Below are 19026 nucleotides of genomic sequence, written 5' to 3' on the forward strand. Positions count from 1 at the left end.
TGCTTTTTGAGAATTCTTTACCCACTGCTGACTGCAAGGCTCAGTTTTCCGGGTCTTCTAGATCATCATTATCACTCATCTATCTGCCTTCCAGCTTCCAAAATTTTATTGCTGTTGTATCCTTTCCTATTCTATGTTGGTTTATGATTGTTTTAAAAAGTATTTCTTTACTGCAATTTGAAGTTTGAGAGAGTACAGTTAGATGCATATATGCACTTTGCCCACTTAACCCAGAATTCCGTATCATTCAACAGAATGTAGCAGCAGTAATCCAGAGAAAAGTAAGATAAATTTAAATGAAATATCATTAAATGATGCTTTGAAAGAGAGCATTATTAAATGTTAGAACTAGAAAAGTGGACAGTTATAACATGCATGATGCGATACAAACTTTGGATTGAGTAAGTAAGTAAGCATGTTTAAATATTGAGGATAACTACAAAAAGAATAGAAATTGAATGTGTAACTTCCAACTTGATAAAGCGGATAAAAGAATTAAAGGGCATTCACTCACTCCAAAGTTAAGGCAGAAACTTGAAAAGGAGCATAGAAAAATCAGGGTATTTAGAAAACAAAAGGTAAAGATACTAATTAATAGTCATAAGAACAACTGGACTAAACTTACAAGTTAAAAAGCAAATTGCAGAATTGGACTTTAAAAAGATCTATCGTGTGATACGCCAGCAGATTCTGCCTTCGGATTATAAACCGACCCCTTCTCACCACTTCCGCTTCCACCACGTCATCCAGGCCATTGCGGCCCCCCCGCCCCGCGCCCCCAATGACCACAGCGGCCTTGGAACCGCTCTCTCTGCTTCCGCTCTCGGTCCCCTGCTGTCTGCTCCTCGCACCGCCGTCCAGAGGGGTCCTTTTAAAAGGTTAGTTAAGGCAGAGCCTGCTCTCCTCGGCTCAGAAAAAATCCAGAGTGCTTTTACGTCCTGTGGCTGACAAGGCCCTCGGTGACCAGGCGGGACGTGTCCTGCGTTGTCCTGGCTCGTGGCCTGGTTTCCTTGCTGCTCTAGAACACACAACCGAAGGCTTCGCCCTTGCGCTCGCCCTGCTCTGGGCGCTCTGCTCCGGAGCCGCAGCATCCGGAGGCCTTTGCGTTAGGTCTGGGCCAGGGTGAAGACTGATGTGGGGCAAGAAGGGACCCTGGAGACGATGTGGGCATCCTAAACTGCCCTGCGTTTCACCTGCGCCGTGTGAATCCGTATCCTTGAAAGTCTAATGCTGGGCAAGAGCTCTGATTCTGGTGAGTCTGATCTGACAGTCCAGCGCTTTGCGTTTTTTCGGTACTGCTCAGCACAGTCTGGCGGTATCTATTTATGTGCCTGCCTTACCTCTCTGTAACATAAGCTCCTTGGAGTCAGAGAGTTTATCTGTTTTGTACCTCACTGCATCCTTAGCACCAAGGACAAAGCTGACACGTGCTGGTTCAGGAACCTTCTCTAGTGCTTCCAGAAGCCCTGGCAGGATTCTGATTGAATTTACACTGTCTCTTCTGCCCCTAATGCTTAACCCCGTTGAACACAATTATTAGATTCTGCTTGCAAGATCTGGCACCAATACAGTAGCAAATGTGGACACTCAGGTTTGCAAAGCGCTGCAGAACTGTTTCAGTGAAGAGTTTTATAATGGGTACGACTCACGCACTTGGAAATTTGCAGCTAACAGTAAGTAAAAGTAATTAAAACTACTGGAGCCAGTAAGCTCTCATTCGGCAGATTGTGGCCGAGCATTTACCGTGTGCCAGCTCCAGGGGCACAGAGGCACAAGAGAACTGAAAAAGCCCGCCTTCTTTTGATAGTCCTGAACGTTTTAGCAGTGTGAACATCAAAAATTTAAATCCATAGGCACTTAAATATTTGAGATTGTATTCAGTCCTGTTCATTTAGCTAAAATGAAGAAATCACCCACAAATAAATGTTCCATAGCATTTTGTGAATCTGTGGTCACCGATTTCATGCTAAATTCCTAGTGGGGAGGGGCATGTGTGACGACACGGTGTGATGGACACTCCCTGGTGACCAGTTATAGCAGTGTGATGCTTCTACAGAGCCGTTGCCTGTGGATGAAAACATCGGGTCGAATCAGATAAACCACAAGCCCCAACGGTCCCAAATCATAGACAGTTTCTCATTACTTTTAATTGGTTAAGTGGTCTCAGAATTTGTTTTCTTTGACACTTCACAAATGGCTATTTAGTTAGTAGTAAGAGATCTTGATAATTCACACACATATGAAGTGGGAAGTTCCGTCAACCTGGACCTTTACACCATCTGGTTCCAGGTGAGCCCCGAGATGTCACATCATCGCTTCTCAGAGTTTGGAAGAGGGTGGGGTCGTTGTTTTCTCATTAGAAAGAGCTGGTGATACGAAATACTTTCATCTGTTATTTTTCCGACACCCCCTGGCAGTGGGGGGAGGGAGGAGAATGGAACAGACGTGCTCCCATTTGTGTTCATGTTAAATGATGGAGTTAGAGAATTGTGGGCCTGCAGGTTCCCTGGGGATTATCCCCAATGGCTACCAGCCATTACTTCTGATTAGGAATAGGTAAACCTGGAGGTGGGCGTGGGGGTCTGGGGGAGTGTGTTGTCCAAAGAGCACACTGAGAGTGGTGTTTATCTGTAGTTGGAAGAAAACAGTAAATGGCACTAAAGAACAGATCAACAGCAGGAGAACGGGAGCCAGGGAAATCTGTCAAAGGGGTTTCTCCTCTCACAGGAATGTACCATTTGTAAATAAACCCATTTCATAAGTTTATACAGAACACGACTGTGATAATAGAGCGAAACGAATTTTTATTTCAAAAATTTTATTGTGTAAGTAGTATTTGCATTAGAGAAAATTTGTAAATAAAGAGGAAGAAAATCCTTTCCAATAACCCATAATTGTGGTTAGTATTTTCATGTACTTCCTTCCGTGTTATTTTCTCATGCACATTTTAACATGACTATAATCTTATAGTACCGTTCAGTATGTACAAGTCTGAAACTTCTTTTCACCTAATCATATCAGACCATTTTCCCTGTTTTTACAAAATGCATGCTGATTAAATAAAATTGGACAAGGAAAAAGTAGGAGAGTGATTTCTGTGGTATCCATCATTCAGATACAATCTGAATATTTTACTTTTTTTACTCAATGTTGCATCAAAAACAATTCTTCTATACTGTTATGTAATCTTTAAAAACTACCATTTTGAGAAGGAAATCCTGTCAAACTACAACATGGATGAACCCTGAAAATATCACACTGTGTGAGACATGCCAGTCACAAAAAAGACGACCATTTCACGATTCCGCTTACGTGAGATGAGCTAGCTGAAGTGGGCAGACTCAGGAGCAGAAGGGTCTGTTGCTGAAGAGCAGGAGCATTTGAATAAAATCATTTTAGAAAATGTAAAGATATATAAAGTATAAAATAGTGATATTTTAAAATTAACATATTGTTGTATATGTGATTTTGAATATACCTGTGAATCTCATAAATTTATATATTCAACTTGACCAAAATTCTTTTAGGGGATTTTCTCATTAGAGAGAAAGAGGTTGACTTTTTCTTCCTCGCTGTATTCAGGTATCTTGCTTAAATCAAGTCTCAGCCCAGGGTAAAGCTTTTCCTTCAGTCCTATTGCCACAAGATTTGAAGCACCTGCTTTTGGTATGAATGGGTGAAGAGTACCCTAGCGGGGACAGTTACTCCAACACTGGCTGCCTCTGTCACATAGGAGGGGACACTGGGGCGGGTGGTGGTGGTGGTGGAAGTAGCAGCTCCAGCCCAAAGGTGGAAGAAATGAGAAACCGAAGGACGAGAAACAGTTAGTGTAGCTGGAACCTCTGAGGCCCCCGACCCCCAGGGGGCAAAATGGGGGAATTAATGGCTTGACAACCACTGAGGCCACCATCGCTCCACATTGTAGAAACTCACAGTTGGAAGGGACCTTATCAATTACCTGATTTAGGCACCTGTTAATTCTTAGAATCCAGCCAAGAGATGATTGTCTTTTTTCTTTTTTTCTTTTTTTTTTATACTTTCAGTAATAAGAAAGGGACTTATAACCCCAAAGAATCACATATTCTGATTTTTGCACAACAGCCCCTGGAATGTTTGGAGTAAATAATTTTTCTAAAATAGGCAGCTTTACAATTTATTTTATTTGTAAAGATAATATTTTTGGCAAATGCAGTGAATTTGTTATTATTTTCTGCTATCCAAGGTTGAGAAATATTTTCTAAATTGTATTTATGTTTAGCTTTTGAAACATGATTTATGTCAAAACTTGTGTATGTGGTATTTAGAATCTAAATTGAAATATCTTATGGTTTTCATATTTTTCTACAAATAATTAAAAAATCATTTGCATATCTTATTTGGTGACCTGGAACTAGTTGAAATGTAGATGCTTTATAAACCATCTTAACTACTGATATTATCTTGCATTTGTGAAGCATGAAATAGTTCCATTTATTGACCGACTGTTATGTCACTGGGGAGAAATGAATTTTCACTGCGTGTTTTATGGTGCCCATTCACTGACTTCAGCATTCAAATAAATAATGCTTTAATGAGAAAAGCGATGGCCTGGTGATTTCACTGTGGGAATGAGAGTAAAGAGCTCTGGGCTGTGATCCCATCAAAGCACCTGACCGACTTTCAGGATCAAGACAGGCATCACTTCCCTGTGCCTGACTTGCCTCAGATGCAAAGTAGATTAAGAAAATTGACTTTTACCGAAGTAGAATGAGAAGCAGTATTTGCCTCATGCTTTGAGACTTAGATAAATGTTGAAATTTTTTTAAATCCCACAGTATTTACATATTTATTGAGACTTCTCCATATTGGGGAAGAGGATGCCAAGAGACTGTGGAATGTTTGAAGGCACCGTGGCAGCCTCATTGTCCCTTTGTGTGACAATGAAAGTAGTACATTTTCTTCAGGTCACCTACTCCCCCGTCATTCTTTGCAGGAGAAGCCGGGTGTATCAGGGCCTTGGTCTTCAAGGCAAACATCTGCTGGCACACTGGTAAAAGGAATTCACCGTGAGTGGTACTTGAAGGCTAAGCTGGGGGACCGACCTGCTCAAAGGTTTTCTTATCTTGGCATTAGCAAATGCCGCCGAAGTCACTCCCTGGTTGTCACTTCCTTTTTGGCACACTAGTCCTGCCCTTGGGTGAAACAAACTAGATTATAACTTACTTTGCCTCATTTACATTTGCAGTAAAGAGATGTATTTGTTTTCTTTGTTTCGTCTTTTGAAGGGGAGGGATGTTTGGTGTCTGTTACTCTCCCTCTCCTATCAGTCCAAAGAGTCAGGTAGGGAGGGTAGGGAGGTGCAGCCCCCTAATCCGCTAGGCAGGGGTCCAGGGCTTAGGCAGGAGGTATTAGATGTGCCTAGCAATTTAATACATTCTCGCCACATTCCACACGGCAACTAACAGATAGGAGGCAGCACCAAACTTCCGTGTAAACAGGTAGGTCCATATAAGGTCTGAAATTTTAGTTCCAGAAATCGATCCTTTTAGGAGGCGGTGTCTTGCATGATGTACAGCCCAAGTGTGTACACTGTTGATAGAAATAATCATCATAATAGGACCGAAGGTTCGAGAAGCACTTCTGTGTTATCACGCGCAGTCTTTGTGGCTCCCGCGTAGGGTAGACATTGCTGTTCTTGTTCTACAAACGAGGACACTGAAGCTACAGGATGAATTTTAATTAGAATATTTTAAACTATCCTTGGTCTAATATGGTGAATATATTGTGATATTTTTCTATGAGAAAGGCAATGTCTTTTTTTTAAAGACACTAATCTATACCAAAAGTAAGTGGATTTTCCCAGTCTGACTTTGCTGTAAGTAAAGAAATGACAATGAATTTCTAGTGCTTTCGAACATGTCTACTGTAATTAGGGAATCTTTCTTTCTTTTCTTTTCTTTTCTTTTAAACACAATGTTAACTTTATTTTCAAAGTTAGACTGACTTGACCTTTCCGTTAAGAGAACTGGATCTGGTCCCAACACTGACGTTAACTAGTTGGGTGATATTAACCATTTTTTGTTTTGTTTTGTTTGGTTTTTTGGTTATATAGTTTCTTCATCTTGGTTTTGTCTTTTTTTGGGGGGTGGGGGCGAGAATCTTTCTGGAATTCATTTCATTTTAAGTTGGTTAATTGAATTTTCTCCTAGAGAAAGTAGGTCTGAACTGCACCATTTTCTCTCTATCAACTCTGTAAAATCAGTTCTGAGTTTTGAATATCTGCTTTGCTGTTCTCTAATAGTTAAATGTAGGGACTTACGCTTGATGATACTGATTCAGAGTCTTCGGATTACAATATACCGTGCACATTTAGAATGTATATACACACATACACATACACATACTGCTGTAACAGATGAGCGGTAGCTTCAACAACAGAAATGTATCATCTCGCAGTTCCGGAAGTTAGAAGTCCAAAATCGAGGTGTCGACAGGGTTGGTTCCTTCCGGTGGCTCTGAGGGAAGGCTCTGTTCCAGGCTTCCCGTGACCTGTGGGTGGCTGTCTTCATGTTTATATGGTGTTCTTTTTGTGGGCATGTCTCTGTGGTCCAATTTCCAGTCATAGTGGCTTAGGGCCCACCCTAAAGACCTTATTTTAATTTGATTACCTCTGTGAATACCCTGTCTCCAAATAGTCGCATTCTGATGTACTGGGGGTTAGGACTTCAGCATATGAATTTGGGGAGGATACAACTCACCCCATAACACTCGCACTCTCACTCGGTATCTATATATCTATATCTTTATCTGTATCTTTATCTATATCCATATATGAATCTGTATCTCTATATATCTCTATCTATACTTACTATATATGTATTTATACACACCATATTTGTGTGTGTGCATATATATGGTTCAATATTTGATATATTTCTATTAAATTTTAAGTCATCTTAATACATAGATTTAAATAATCATTGAACCATCATCGGATAACAAACATTTCTAGAAAGTAGTGTGTTTTGTCTGCACCAGAAATAATAGAACCAGGTCTTAGCCTCCCGTCTTCGCGCACCTGTTCCAGATTCTCAGAAGGGGTATTCTACCCTACTCTTCTTGTTTCTGTTTTGTGATAGAGGAATAGACCCTATTTTTACAGTGCCTTTTAGATAAACTAATGGAACCCATTCGTTGGTGGAGTTCAGTGAGTAATTATATATCAGTGTTGGTTCATTAGTTGTGACAATGAACCAACTATAGTTCTACCTACTATAGCAACATCAGGGTTATCGACGGGGACTTGGGTGGGAGGTATATGGGAACTTTGTACTATCTTTGCAACTTTCTTATAAATCTAAAGGTATTCTAAAGTGAAAAGTTTATTTAAATATTTAAAAACCATTTATAATATCAAATAGAGTCTGGGACATATAAAATAGTTCATTATGCCATCTTCAGAGTTATATAATTGTTTTGTTTTTATGCCATTGCCCATATATCTTTTCATACTAAAGAATGGATAAGATGTGGCCTCTAGAGGACAGTGTTGGGTCATAGAAAGATTTTCATAATCTGTCCAAGTTGAAAATGAACTTACTTTTTACTTTTGAACCACAAGGCTTCTGTTTATTCACTATCCCTCATTTGGATGGCAGCGTGTTCCACTTTGCAGCAGCCTATAGATTTCTTATTTTTTGCTCAAAGAATAAATCTGTTCAAATCTATTCTGTTGAGTTGGGATCTATGAGCCTTTTAATAGGATTTGGGAAAGAGAATGGAAATTTTACAGCTCCTCGTAAATAGCCTGGCCTGTAAGTTAAGATCAATATTTTGTTCAGCCACCATCAAAGTTGAACCTATGGGCAGGAGTCTTCTTGCTCATTCTCATCTAATAGTGCCAGGTACCAAAAATTCTTTTTCCAGGTGTAATATTCTCTTAATTAGTGGTATTAGCACAAAGATCCATCGGCCATCAAGGTATTTAATAACTCTTTCAGTGACTTGATCTATATTTTGGTCCTTGAGATAATGATTGGTCCCCTAACCCGGTCCCTTATCCAGCGTTCCCTATGTCAGGGAATAACATCACTCTATCCCATTTGTGCAAGTTAGCATCCTGTGAGTTGTCCTTGACTCCTCTCTCTTTTTCTAATCCTTGCCCATAATAGATGCAGCACTAGGTCCTACTGATTTTACTTCTTAAATATTTCTTGAAACCATCTACTTCTGTCTCCATGGCCACCACTCTAGTCGAAGCCCTTAGATTATTACTGCAGAAACCTTCTCACCTGCAACCAGCAGAATCTTTCAGACACAAATCAGTGAGACCTTCAGTGATTTCTCATTGGTCTTAGGATAACAACCAAAGTCACTTTCATGACCCTAAGGTCCTGAGAAGTCTGGTCCCTGTCTCTCCAGCGTCATCTGGAAACGTTCTCCTTGCTCCCTGTGCTCCAGCCTCCTGGCCTCCAATGCATCACACAGGCTCTCAGTGCGTGCGATTTCCTCCGCCCGGGAGTCTCTTCCCTGCTGTCTTTCTCTAATGATCTTCTACTCATCCTTTATAAATCAGCTCAAGTGCGGTTTCTTCGTGAATGCCTTTCCTGATCCCCTGGCCTGGCAATGCTCCTTTACTTTATTGTGCTTACATAAACACTCAGCTTTGTTGTTTTTTGATTAATTTATGTCTCCACTACCAGAATATAAACTCTGTGAGCAGGGACCATGCCCAAGGATGCTCACTATCAAATCCCAGCTCTTGGCACAGGGCTTAGAAAAAGTAGCTGCTCAACACATTTGGTGAATGAATAAGTGGCTATTTTTTTTTATTGAATGTGTAGGTAGAGGAAGAAGAACCCACTGGATACATTCGATTTGAAAAATTTCTTCCAGTGATGACCAATGTACTGCTGGAAAGAAGGTAAGAAAGGAAGTGCAGTTGTTAAGGTAAAATATTGGTAAGAATTACATTGATTCCGAATCACTTGGCGTTTCTGCTTTGTGCATCGTACTCAATCAGTATTTATCCCCAGATAGCGTCCCTCTAACTTCCCATTACATTTCTGAACTGCTAGTTGGTACGTGCTTAGAAATATAAAGCCTTTTAGTATTAATCTAATAAGCAAAGTGTGATTAAAGGGCACATAAGCTACAAAAACCATAAATCAGCCACATTCTTATTAACTTCTATTTTGAATTATTAATGTAAATAAGAATTAACCCTAATTATTTTTCTAGAGAAAGTGTAGCGTTAGCTTACCATAGTTGTTTATTATAGACATTTTGTTCCCAGATACATTGATTTCCACAATGATGTGAAAAAAGCTAATAGATAACATCAGACATGCCAGTGATTTTGAACTAAGTATTTCCTGTGGGTATGGAGTGCTACCAACTTTCATATCTGGAAATCCTAAAAGATTTCAGTGAGGGAAGTATTTTTTTTCTAGTATCTTAGCAGCTTTTGTTTCGTTTTCTGTGATCGTTTATCATGTAGAGACTGAGCTAACTACCACGGCATTTACTCCTTTCATTGCATCCTTAGATACAGACCAGTTCCAGAAGATATCCTTCTCCGTGCCTTTGAGGTACGTAAGCCCCAGATTTTATATATATTTACATTTACATTAAAATTTCATCATATAGAATTTAGTCACCAAATGAAAAATATGATATGTATCTTTTCTCCTAGGTATTAGACCCAGCTAAACGTGGGTTTCTTTCTAAGGAAGAGCTGATCAAGTATATGACCGAAGAAGGTAAGAGTGACTTATTATAACAGTGACTTATTTAAGTGATTAATAAGTTAACAATTATGCAAAAATTCTAGGAGCTACTTTAAAATCAGTCATTCTGGTTAAACAGTTATTTACTATTCCTATTATTTGGTTTTCAGGTGGTTTTTGTTTTGTGGTGAGTAAGAGGAAAAGGGTAGGTTAAGGAGAGATGAATTGTTGCCTTACAGAATTTTGTGAAGTATAATAATACTTCTATAAATTGAAGGGATTTCATTCACTTAGAGTATTTCCAAAAGAAAAGGTATGCCACGTGGAAAAACATGAGCTATCAATCACTATAAATCAATGCCTGTCATTAGATTAAAGATTTAAACTGGAGTATATAAAAATTCCTTTTTAAAGAGCTTTTCAGTTGGCGAAATTATAGATAATACAGCCTCAAATGAATATGAATTCACACAAAAATATTCAGTTTTTTATGCTAATGGAACCATATATATTTGCTTTGAACTTGAACTATACCCAGACATACACATACACATATGTAGTACCTGCACACCTGCATATGCCAGCATATTTCTTTTAGGAATTCTTTTTGCTCAGGCTGATGTATAAATTCGTTTTCTCTGAATGTCGGTAGCCTAAGGATATTCTATTGTCCATTCTTATATTGGTCACCTCCCCTCCTCCCATACAGAGTTAGACTTCTGTCTCCTTTGTTCAGCGCACTCACTCACAGATTGAGTCCTGAATGATTCAGAGTTGCCGGTCACTTGAGACAGAATCAAAAGTGCACATAATTCTGAGTCGGGGAGACGAAGACTGCGTCTGCGTGCACAACTGCTTTGACCATTCGACTTGGTCCACCATTAGGTGCGAATACAGGGAATGAGAGTAAGGACGACCTGACAGTCACAGCTGCCAGCCAGGGACTCTTATGACATTGTTAAAAGCACCGTACAGATTAACTTCGATGGAAATGTTAGGACTTTCAAAGCATCAACCTCTTAATTCTGAGGATTAAATTAAGAGAAGTAAATGCTAAATTCTATACGGCAATATGAATTTGGTCAAAGTGGTTGAGGGGTACTGAGTTCAGTGAGAGGTAGCGATACTAAAATCTGTTCCTTTACTCAAGGATATTATATTATTATTAGGGGAAATAGAACTAACTTATAAAACAGTTCAGAAATATAAGACAATAGAAAAAATGTGTATCAGCCTGGAAAGCTTGGTCTGGGAAGACTTAAAGAGGAAATAGTTTTCTTAAGATGATAGAATTTATGTGGCTGAGTTATTGAGAGCAGGGGTATAATCTTATGCACCTCCACACATAGTAAGTCTCAACAAATGTTTGTTGAATGAATGAATGAATGAATGAATAGGTGAATGAAGAATGGGTGAAGGTTCTGACGAGAGGAAGACATAGATTGATAAAATAGTATGAACAAAAACTGGGAGGTAGAAAGGAGCATGTTTTGAGAGCCTGTGAGAAGATGGGGCCCAGAGGGGCTTGTTGGCAAACAGTAGAAATGAGTCGAGGTAGGTTTACTGGGAGTAGATTGTGGAGGCCTGGGCTCAGGAGTTTCAAATTCATCCTGTGGGCAGTGGAGAAGCACTGTCAGCTTTGAGCAGATGGATCACACAGTGCAAGAGGGATTGTGGGAAAGTTAAATGGTGCCGATAGGTTTGAATGAGAAAGAGGTTATACTAGGGAGACCAATTAGGAGACTATTTCAGCATTTTGAAGGGACCCTAGTGAAGGCCTGCTCTGGGAGAGGCAATGGGAATGAGAGGAAGAGATTGATGCAGTAGGACTGTCTACAGCGGGATCCGTGGGTCATGATGAGGAACAGAGTGCAGGGGACAAAGATGGGAGTGGACTCAAAAGTAACGAGGCTTTGACCTGGATGATGGGTGTTACGTTTTGCTCTTGACTGAAATAGGAAGTCACAAACAGACCAAAGTGGACACACAGACAGTTCAGCTTTTCACAATATCCACAGAATATCAGTCAGTTTGAGATTATGCCTCTAAATGCCCAGGATGTCACATGGTAACCATAACAAGTCACATCGAATCAACTTCAGGGAAGTCTGCATGTGTCCAGCATGTTTATTGTGTCAGACAGTACTCAGCAGCAGGGAAGATCTCAAAAAAATTTTTTTAAACAAACACATGTTACTACTTTTGTGCCAGACAACGTTCTAAGTACTATTAAAATAACAACACTTTTAACCCTCATAACAACCCTATAATAGGATAGTATTTTCATCACCTCCATTTTACAGACGGGAAAACTGGGGCACAGAGAGGTTAAGCGAGGTGCCCAGGATCTGAATGCTAATAAGACAGCTTAGCATTTGAACCCAGGCAGTCTGGCTCCCAAACTTGTGCTTTTAATCATTCAGCTGTTTTCCTCCCATCCTTAATCAAATGCCGCATATCCCTTTCCTCGCCCAAGGAAGCACCGTGACCCCCTTCTGTAATTTACTGGGGGCAAGGCCTTGTTTTGAGAGGCAGAGTTTGGTCGTTGAGTTCACGGACCCTGAGCTGGACTGCTGGCCTTCAGATCCTAGTCCTAGCACCCCCTGGGGCCAAGGCTGCCTGGTTTCTTTGTGTGCCTGTGTCCTCCGCTGTAAGTGGGCGTCACCGTGCTCACCTCTCATGAGGTAGTTGGGAGGTTAACTTAGTTAATGTATATGAAGCACTTTAATCAGTGCCTGGCACACAGTACTTCTCAATAACTGTTTGTTCTTAGTATTCTTTTAAGGACTTACATGGTACCCATCAAAGTTCATTGGCAGTGGATTTAATATTTAATAGTCAGGTATAAAAAAGATTGAGAATTTGTCTTTTTAGGCATTTTAGGCATTCTTTCTTTTCTTAGGTTGTGAGCATGATTTCAGAAGAACTCAGTGCGTTCCCCATGCTTAATAGCAATATCATCTTTGTCATCAAATCCCCACTCAAACAGTTTCTGGATTTCTAACTAGTTCCCATTTAGAGAGCGTTGTTCATAGCGGCAGGTGACTTAAGCTCAGAAGGTAGGTGATCCTCAGGCTTTGGTAGCTTACCTGCTTAGGTACAACTTTTCACAGGTGAGGTGGCTATTTGGATATTTCTGTATTTTTGCTTAATATCAGACAAAGTTCTTTCTTAAATAGTCGACAGCCTTTGTAGCATTCTTCCTGAGTTTGCTTCTCATCTTGGTGAAACCAACATCCAAGATGGCCCTCAGCTGTTATCATAATCCACTGAAAACCCAGAGATTTTCTGGTCAATTTTTGGTTTCATTAGACAGCAGCACTGAGCCAAACTATAACGAAGAGGACTGTTCTGAAACGGTTGACGAATGGTATCTGTCCCTGGGTTCAGCTGGCATCACCACACTGTCCAGACTGAGCAGGGAACACTCAGAGATGTAGTTGTTATAATCGCACATGCTCGGCGGCTGCTCTCCGGCACTTTTGCATAGCGACCGTTTATCCCTCCCTTCATGCCCTTACTAAATATAGTGTTTAGACTTCCTGTAAAACTGGACTTCAAGTCAATCCTTTGGCAATTTCGATAGTTTTAATTTAAATAAATAAACAACCTTATCCATGATGTTTTACACCTTCTGGTGTTTTGGCTGGAATGATTGCTTGAACTACAATTTCTGTAAATAAGTCCAAAATCTTCCAGGGTACAGCAGCATCCTCTTTGAACTCCTGGACTAGCATGACTCTGTGACTCCCAGGGAGAGTAACTAGTGACATAGTGGGGGCTGGTGGGGTTCCATGGCAGTTAAGCTGGCTAGTGGAAAGAGAAAGAAAAAAATCAGAAGGTTGTAAGTGATGAATTTCTCTTCTTGTCCTTCCCAGGTGAGCCCTTTTCCCAGGAGGAAATGGAAGAAATGTTGTCTGCTGCAATCGATCCAGAATCAAATTCAATTCATTACAAGGACTATATAACAATGATGGTGATAGATGAAAATTAAACTCTCTAAATACTTAATTTCTTATCGAAAGGATGATTTTGAAAACTGCTTGTCCTTGTTAATTTTACTTTATCTTATAATTCCAACATATGCTAATTAATGCTTTATGACAACTATTTCAAGATATTTTGTTTTTTAAAAGATGATCATAATAATTAAAAAATGTATTTGGTATGCCTTGCCATGTGGAATGACACATTACTAATTATTTTAAAACTATTCTTAAAATATTTTAACATTATCAGTGGATTATTATTAATATTCTACAGTAAAACCAGGTTACCTTCAAATTAACTAAGCTGACAAAATGAAAAATGACTAGAATAACCCCTGGTTTGACATATAAAGATTGTGGGAGGGGGCAGAATGACCACAAATTGAAAATGAATAGCAATGCGAGGAAAGCTGCTTTTTAAAACAACAACACACACTTCAGCCATCTGAATGTGGAGGGAGAGTTACTAAAATGAATATTAATATTCGATTCCTAATGAGTACCAATTACGAATCTCATTTGAGATGATGATAACTTAGTGTAAAAATTTAAATTTGCTGATCCAGCATGTCACCGTTAATGGGTTAGCTAAAGGAGCAGAGATAATTGAATCTAGAGAAAAGAGGACTGAATTGCAAACGGATCATGTAAGGAAGTGGCAATTATCTTCTGATCTTTAGAATTCTCACCCATTCCGAATACCTGTTGTGTGAATATTGTCCTGAACACTGAGGAAGAATATCGAGAAATCTTATGTCGTGCAGGAGGCACAGCTGTGCAAGAGGGAATACAGACGGCTGCGTGCGAAGCAGCACGTGGAAGAAGAAGCAGGGACTTAGAATTACAGGGGAGAAGAAGCCGAAGGAAAATCAATAGTCTTCCATAACCTATATATACTTTTACTCTCTCTCTCTCGCTCGCTCTCTCGCTCGCTCTCTCGCTCGCTCTCTCTCTCTCTCTCTCTCTCTAAAGATGCTTCATCATCACACGTGTGTAAATGCACATAAACACTTGACGTTGCCTGTGATTCTTCCTCCTCGGCACGCAGTCTTGCCCCCCAAGAGAAGATAGGATGCTGCCACCCAAGAGACTGTTCGCCACTGTTCATTTCGTCATGAAACATTTGCTGAGTATTATTGGATAATGCGCTAGGAACCGGAGTTGCAAGGTGAATCGGTCCCTAACTGACAAATGAGGTCGCAGTTTAGTGAGGCAGAGGTGCGAGTCGGTTGCAGGTGGGCACGTTCAGGGCACCGGCGAGGTGCACAAGAGGGCAGCTCACTCAGCCGGGCGGGAGCTTCTGGGAGATGAATAACTCTCACGAGTGGAGAGGGCTTCCCGGAGCAGGTACCGCTGGGCTTAAAGACAAGCGGTTTACCATGTGGGCGGCAGGCACAGGGCTTCTCAGCAGGGGGCCAGCAAGGACGAAACCCCCAGAAGTGTCCTGACACATGGAGCAATGTGTGGGTTGAGAGTAGTTTAGTGTGTTGGTATGCGGGAGATATGACGGATGAGAGGGAGATGAAATTGGAGTGGTAGACGAGCTGTATCATTGAAGATACTGGGTTAGGTGTACAGTTAGGATTTTACTGTTAGAGTTTGGACTTCCTTCTGAAGATCATGGAGAAAGAAATCTCATTTGTAAATAGCACAGAAAATAGATGTGAAGAGTCAAGACTAGGAGAGAGACCGGAGGTAGGCTGTTTGGTTGGCGAGGGGAATGATGAACAAAGACAAACACGTGTCCCGGGTCTCTGATTTGAGCAGCTGGTGAGTTACAGTGCCATTCATTCAGGTAAGAAATCCAAGAAGCAAACTAGGGCTGATGGGCAAAATGATGAGTTTGGCTATGGACATCTTGGGATTGAGGAGCTTGGAGACATCAGTAATCAGCTGGATTAATAGAAGGAAGATCTGGCTAGAGACACGGGTTTTGGAGTTTATGAACTCCAGTAGTAGTTGATGCTTTATTTTTTATTTTTATTTTTTAATTTTAATTTTTGTTTTAGGTGAGGCAACCCTTGGTTGACTTCACGGATTGCAAGGACCTTGTCAGTTTACAATCCCTTATTTTTTATTTTTTACACCTACAGCTCCTGGTCTTCCTAGGTGGTCTCCCATCCAAGTACTAACCAGGCCCGACCCTGCTTAGCTTCCGAGATCAGACGAGATCGGGCTTGTTCAGGGTAGCGTGGCCGTAGACACTAGTTGATGCTTTAGATAGAAAAGGGACGATGGCCAACAGAGCCATGGGGGCCATTGGCAATTCGAGGGGAGGGAGAGGACCCCACAGAGATGGGAAGGAGAAGCTGGAGAGGAGTGGAAGCGGGGGAGAAGCCTCTTGGAAGCCGAGCGTGGAGGACGGGTGACGTGGCCGTGAAGAGGAGACACACGGAGCTGGAGGGAGGCAGCAGGTGGAAGGAGTTAGTTTTGGAAGACGAGACGCTTGCCAGCGTGTTTCTGTTCAAAAGGCTGAGAACCAGCAGAGAAGCTGAAGATTCTAGGGAGGTGGGAGGACCAGGTTCCAGCATGAACACAGGATGGGCCTTGGGTGGTTTGGAACATGAGCCAACTTACGTAGTTCCTGCCTAATGACCTCCGTTTCCTCTCTGAGCGAGGAGGAGGGCAGTAGGTCACAGAGCTTGAGGAAAACAGTAATATTTGGAAACATCTCTTGTGGGAAATAGGAGAATGAGTTGAGAAAGAGCCTACGTCAGGACTTTGGAGAAATCCTGGGCTTTATTCAGTCGCGCAGGCTCAGGGGCAAACGTGGTGGCTTGTTGTATTGACTCAGGGCTGAGGTTTTGTCATCGGTGGGAAGGAAGGAACCAAGGGTCAAGGGGGTCGAGGTGTCCCCGAGAAAGCAGTTATAATCCTGGAGTCCAAGTACTGGGGATAGATGGAGGTCGAGTGGGTGACAGGCTGGGAGGGAGAGTCTGTGGCCTCGGAACCTCTGAATGGGCAATGGCTTGTGTGCTGGGAATAAGGGCTGTGTCCTGCTAGGAATCTGGCGTCTCTGTGGACTTAGAGTATTCTTTTATTCTCTTGTGTTATTGCTGTAAGAAATAATAATAGAGAACATTTGCGGGCTGGTCACTGAGTGCTTTGCATGTATTAACTCATTTATCCTGACAGTCACCCCATGACATGGCATTATAGCGTTACCCCATTTCACAGAGGCGGTGACAAGTTACACAGCTCTGAGGAGATCTGTTAATCACTTTTTGCTAGGTTATGCTGTGTAAACAAACAACCCCAAAATCTCAGTGGCTCATTACAATAGAAGTTATTGTTTACTCATGTTTTATGTCACCTGGGGTCAGCTGGGACTCGGCTTCACGCGTCGTCTTTGTTCGATTCACCTACTTCATAAGTGGGGTGACCGCATGTCCCAGTTTACCCAGGGTAGTCCCAGCCTCCACTGTTGTCCCAGCATAATTATTAATCGGTCTCCCTTTTAGAAGTATCTCAGGTTACTAATATGAGGTCACCCCATTTAAAAACCAGTGAAGAAAAATGATGGACAGGAATCACTTGTGGAAAGTTTCATGAAAAAATAACAGCGGCGTAGTAACGGAAGGCGTCTGTCCCTTTGCTGGTTCCCCAGGACTCTGCAGGGGCAGCTTCCAGGTGGAGAACTGCAGTGCTGCTCAGATGTCCTGTGGGAATCACCATCCAGAGGTGACGATACCACATGCCTCGAGGCCGGGTGGACAAGGCTGCGAGGGGGCGTGGTGACCCTCAGCATGCACAGACAGGCCACAGCTGCAGCTGGGAAGGAGGGTGGCAGAGACAAGACACACACTAGAAGGTGGCAGTACGCCCAGGGGCATCGTTTGGCAGCAGCGGCCGGTGCTGACATGCAGCATGATGGCGTGTGCCACTGCCTACTGCGTCAATCCAGGCGCGGGCCAGCCCCGAGCTGTTTTCTGAGCCCGTTGCCCAGCAGATCCCCGGTTCTGCCAAAGAAAGATAGTCTGGTGAACGAGCCCCAATCTCTTCATGATGAAGATGACGTCGTGTTCTCCTTCCTAGGAGAGGCTCCCCGAGAGAAGAGTGCGTCAGGATGGGGTACCCCCAAGTCCCACCTTCCAGAATTCTTTCAAAAGTTCTGACTTATGTCAAACTTCACACTCTGTCTCAAGGAAATTCTCTCTTTAGTAGTCCTAAGAGTTAGCTTTATGGAATGTGATTAATTTTATCTTTAGCACAAATTTGTCGGTTTATTTAAGGTCATCAAAAAGTACAACACAGGCTTTCCACAGAAATCTCATTTGATCTAGCTGCAGGATAAATGTAGCATATTTGCAAAGGGCACATTTTTCTCTATACTCAGACCATTTCAGTTCCTTTTTGATCCCTCGCTTACCTACCTGCTTACCTACCTGCTTACCTACCTACTTATCCTCAACATCCAATTTAAATCACAATGGCACTTTCCTGGCAAGAAGAACTTGGTCTCTGGGGCAGGAAGGTCCCTCATCCTTGTAACTCCAGCTTCTGCCGAGTCTGCCATGGCCTCCAGCCCTGCCGGCCGTGTGGAAGGACAGTTCCGTGCTCACACCTCTGGGCTGGGGAAGCTGTGTGACCCAGGGCCTGGAGCCCAGGCCTGGCTCTCTGGAGATCCCCAGGCTCTGGTCCCTTCTGCCGGCGACTCACTCTGGGTCAGGCGCGTCCCTCCTGTGCGCGCCCATCTGGAAAATAAAGAGCCCAACTTCAGTCTTCCCACCTTCCGGATGTAGCAGTGCAGACGTAGTCCCCTTTGTGTGCACCAGATGTCCGAGCGCCAAATGCTAAGGGACAAATGAATGTCCAAGATGCGGGCTGGTGGGGTTCTCGCGGGCTGGATCGTTTTCTGTGGAATGGAATGGGCTTAGCTCTTTCTCTCCTTCCTTCCTGCTTTCCTTCCTTTCCCTTTTCCTAACCACTGCCAGATGAGGAAGCACCTCGTTTATACAGCCAATTCTCTGCAGATCGGCGTCCCTACATTGCCCCATCTGAACGGCTTAAATCAGCAGAGCGCCTCAAGGTCACACACGCCCCCTCTCGCGCCAGGCCCAGTGGCTGCCTCCCAGGCTTGTGTTTCCGAAGTGTGCTTCCTAATCCTTTTCAGAAGCATCTGGGAGGGGGTGCTTGTTAAAATTCCAGATTCCAGACCCCTAAAACAAAATCTGAAGAGGTGGGGTCTGGGAACCCACATTTTTAACAAACATTCTCAGGGGAGTCTTGTGCATACCGCGATGTAAGAACCTGCGTCGTGACAGTGTGGGGTTTGGGGCTGGGTGCTGCCTCGTGCTGACGGGATAGGTGCAGACCGTGAACGGTGCTGA

At 42.3% G+C, this 19026-nt stretch overlaps 1 protein-coding gene and 1 pseudogene across 1 annotated transcript in view; one reads left to right on the plus strand and one right to left on the minus strand.

The window, feature by feature from the left end:
- The window catches only part of DRC8 (dynein regulatory complex subunit 8), a 75054-nt gene extending 61179 nt beyond the window's left edge, over positions 1-13875 (plus strand). The window contains exons 4-7 of the mRNA XM_039883252.1: positions 8823-8902; positions 9527-9569; positions 9674-9740; positions 13586-13875. Of these exons, the coding sequence (XP_039739186.1) occupies positions 8823-8902; positions 9527-9569; positions 9674-9740; positions 13586-13701 (306 nt within the window). The 3' untranslated portion in view covers positions 13702-13875. The remainder of the gene's footprint in view (positions 1-8822; positions 8903-9526; positions 9570-9673; positions 9741-13585) is intronic.
- Positions 13876-15780: 1905 nt separating this feature from the next.
- LOC120619421 (uncharacterized) lies at positions 15781-15899 on the minus strand (annotated as a pseudogene).
- Between the last annotated feature and the right edge of the window lie 3127 nt (positions 15900-19026).

Source organism: Pteropus medius, unplaced genomic scaffold (assembly GCF_902729225.1).
Source record: "Pteropus medius unplaced genomic scaffold, Ma_sr-lr_union100, whole genome shotgun sequence".
Classification (NCBI taxonomy): domain Eukaryota; kingdom Metazoa; phylum Chordata; class Mammalia; order Chiroptera; family Pteropodidae; genus Pteropus; species Pteropus medius.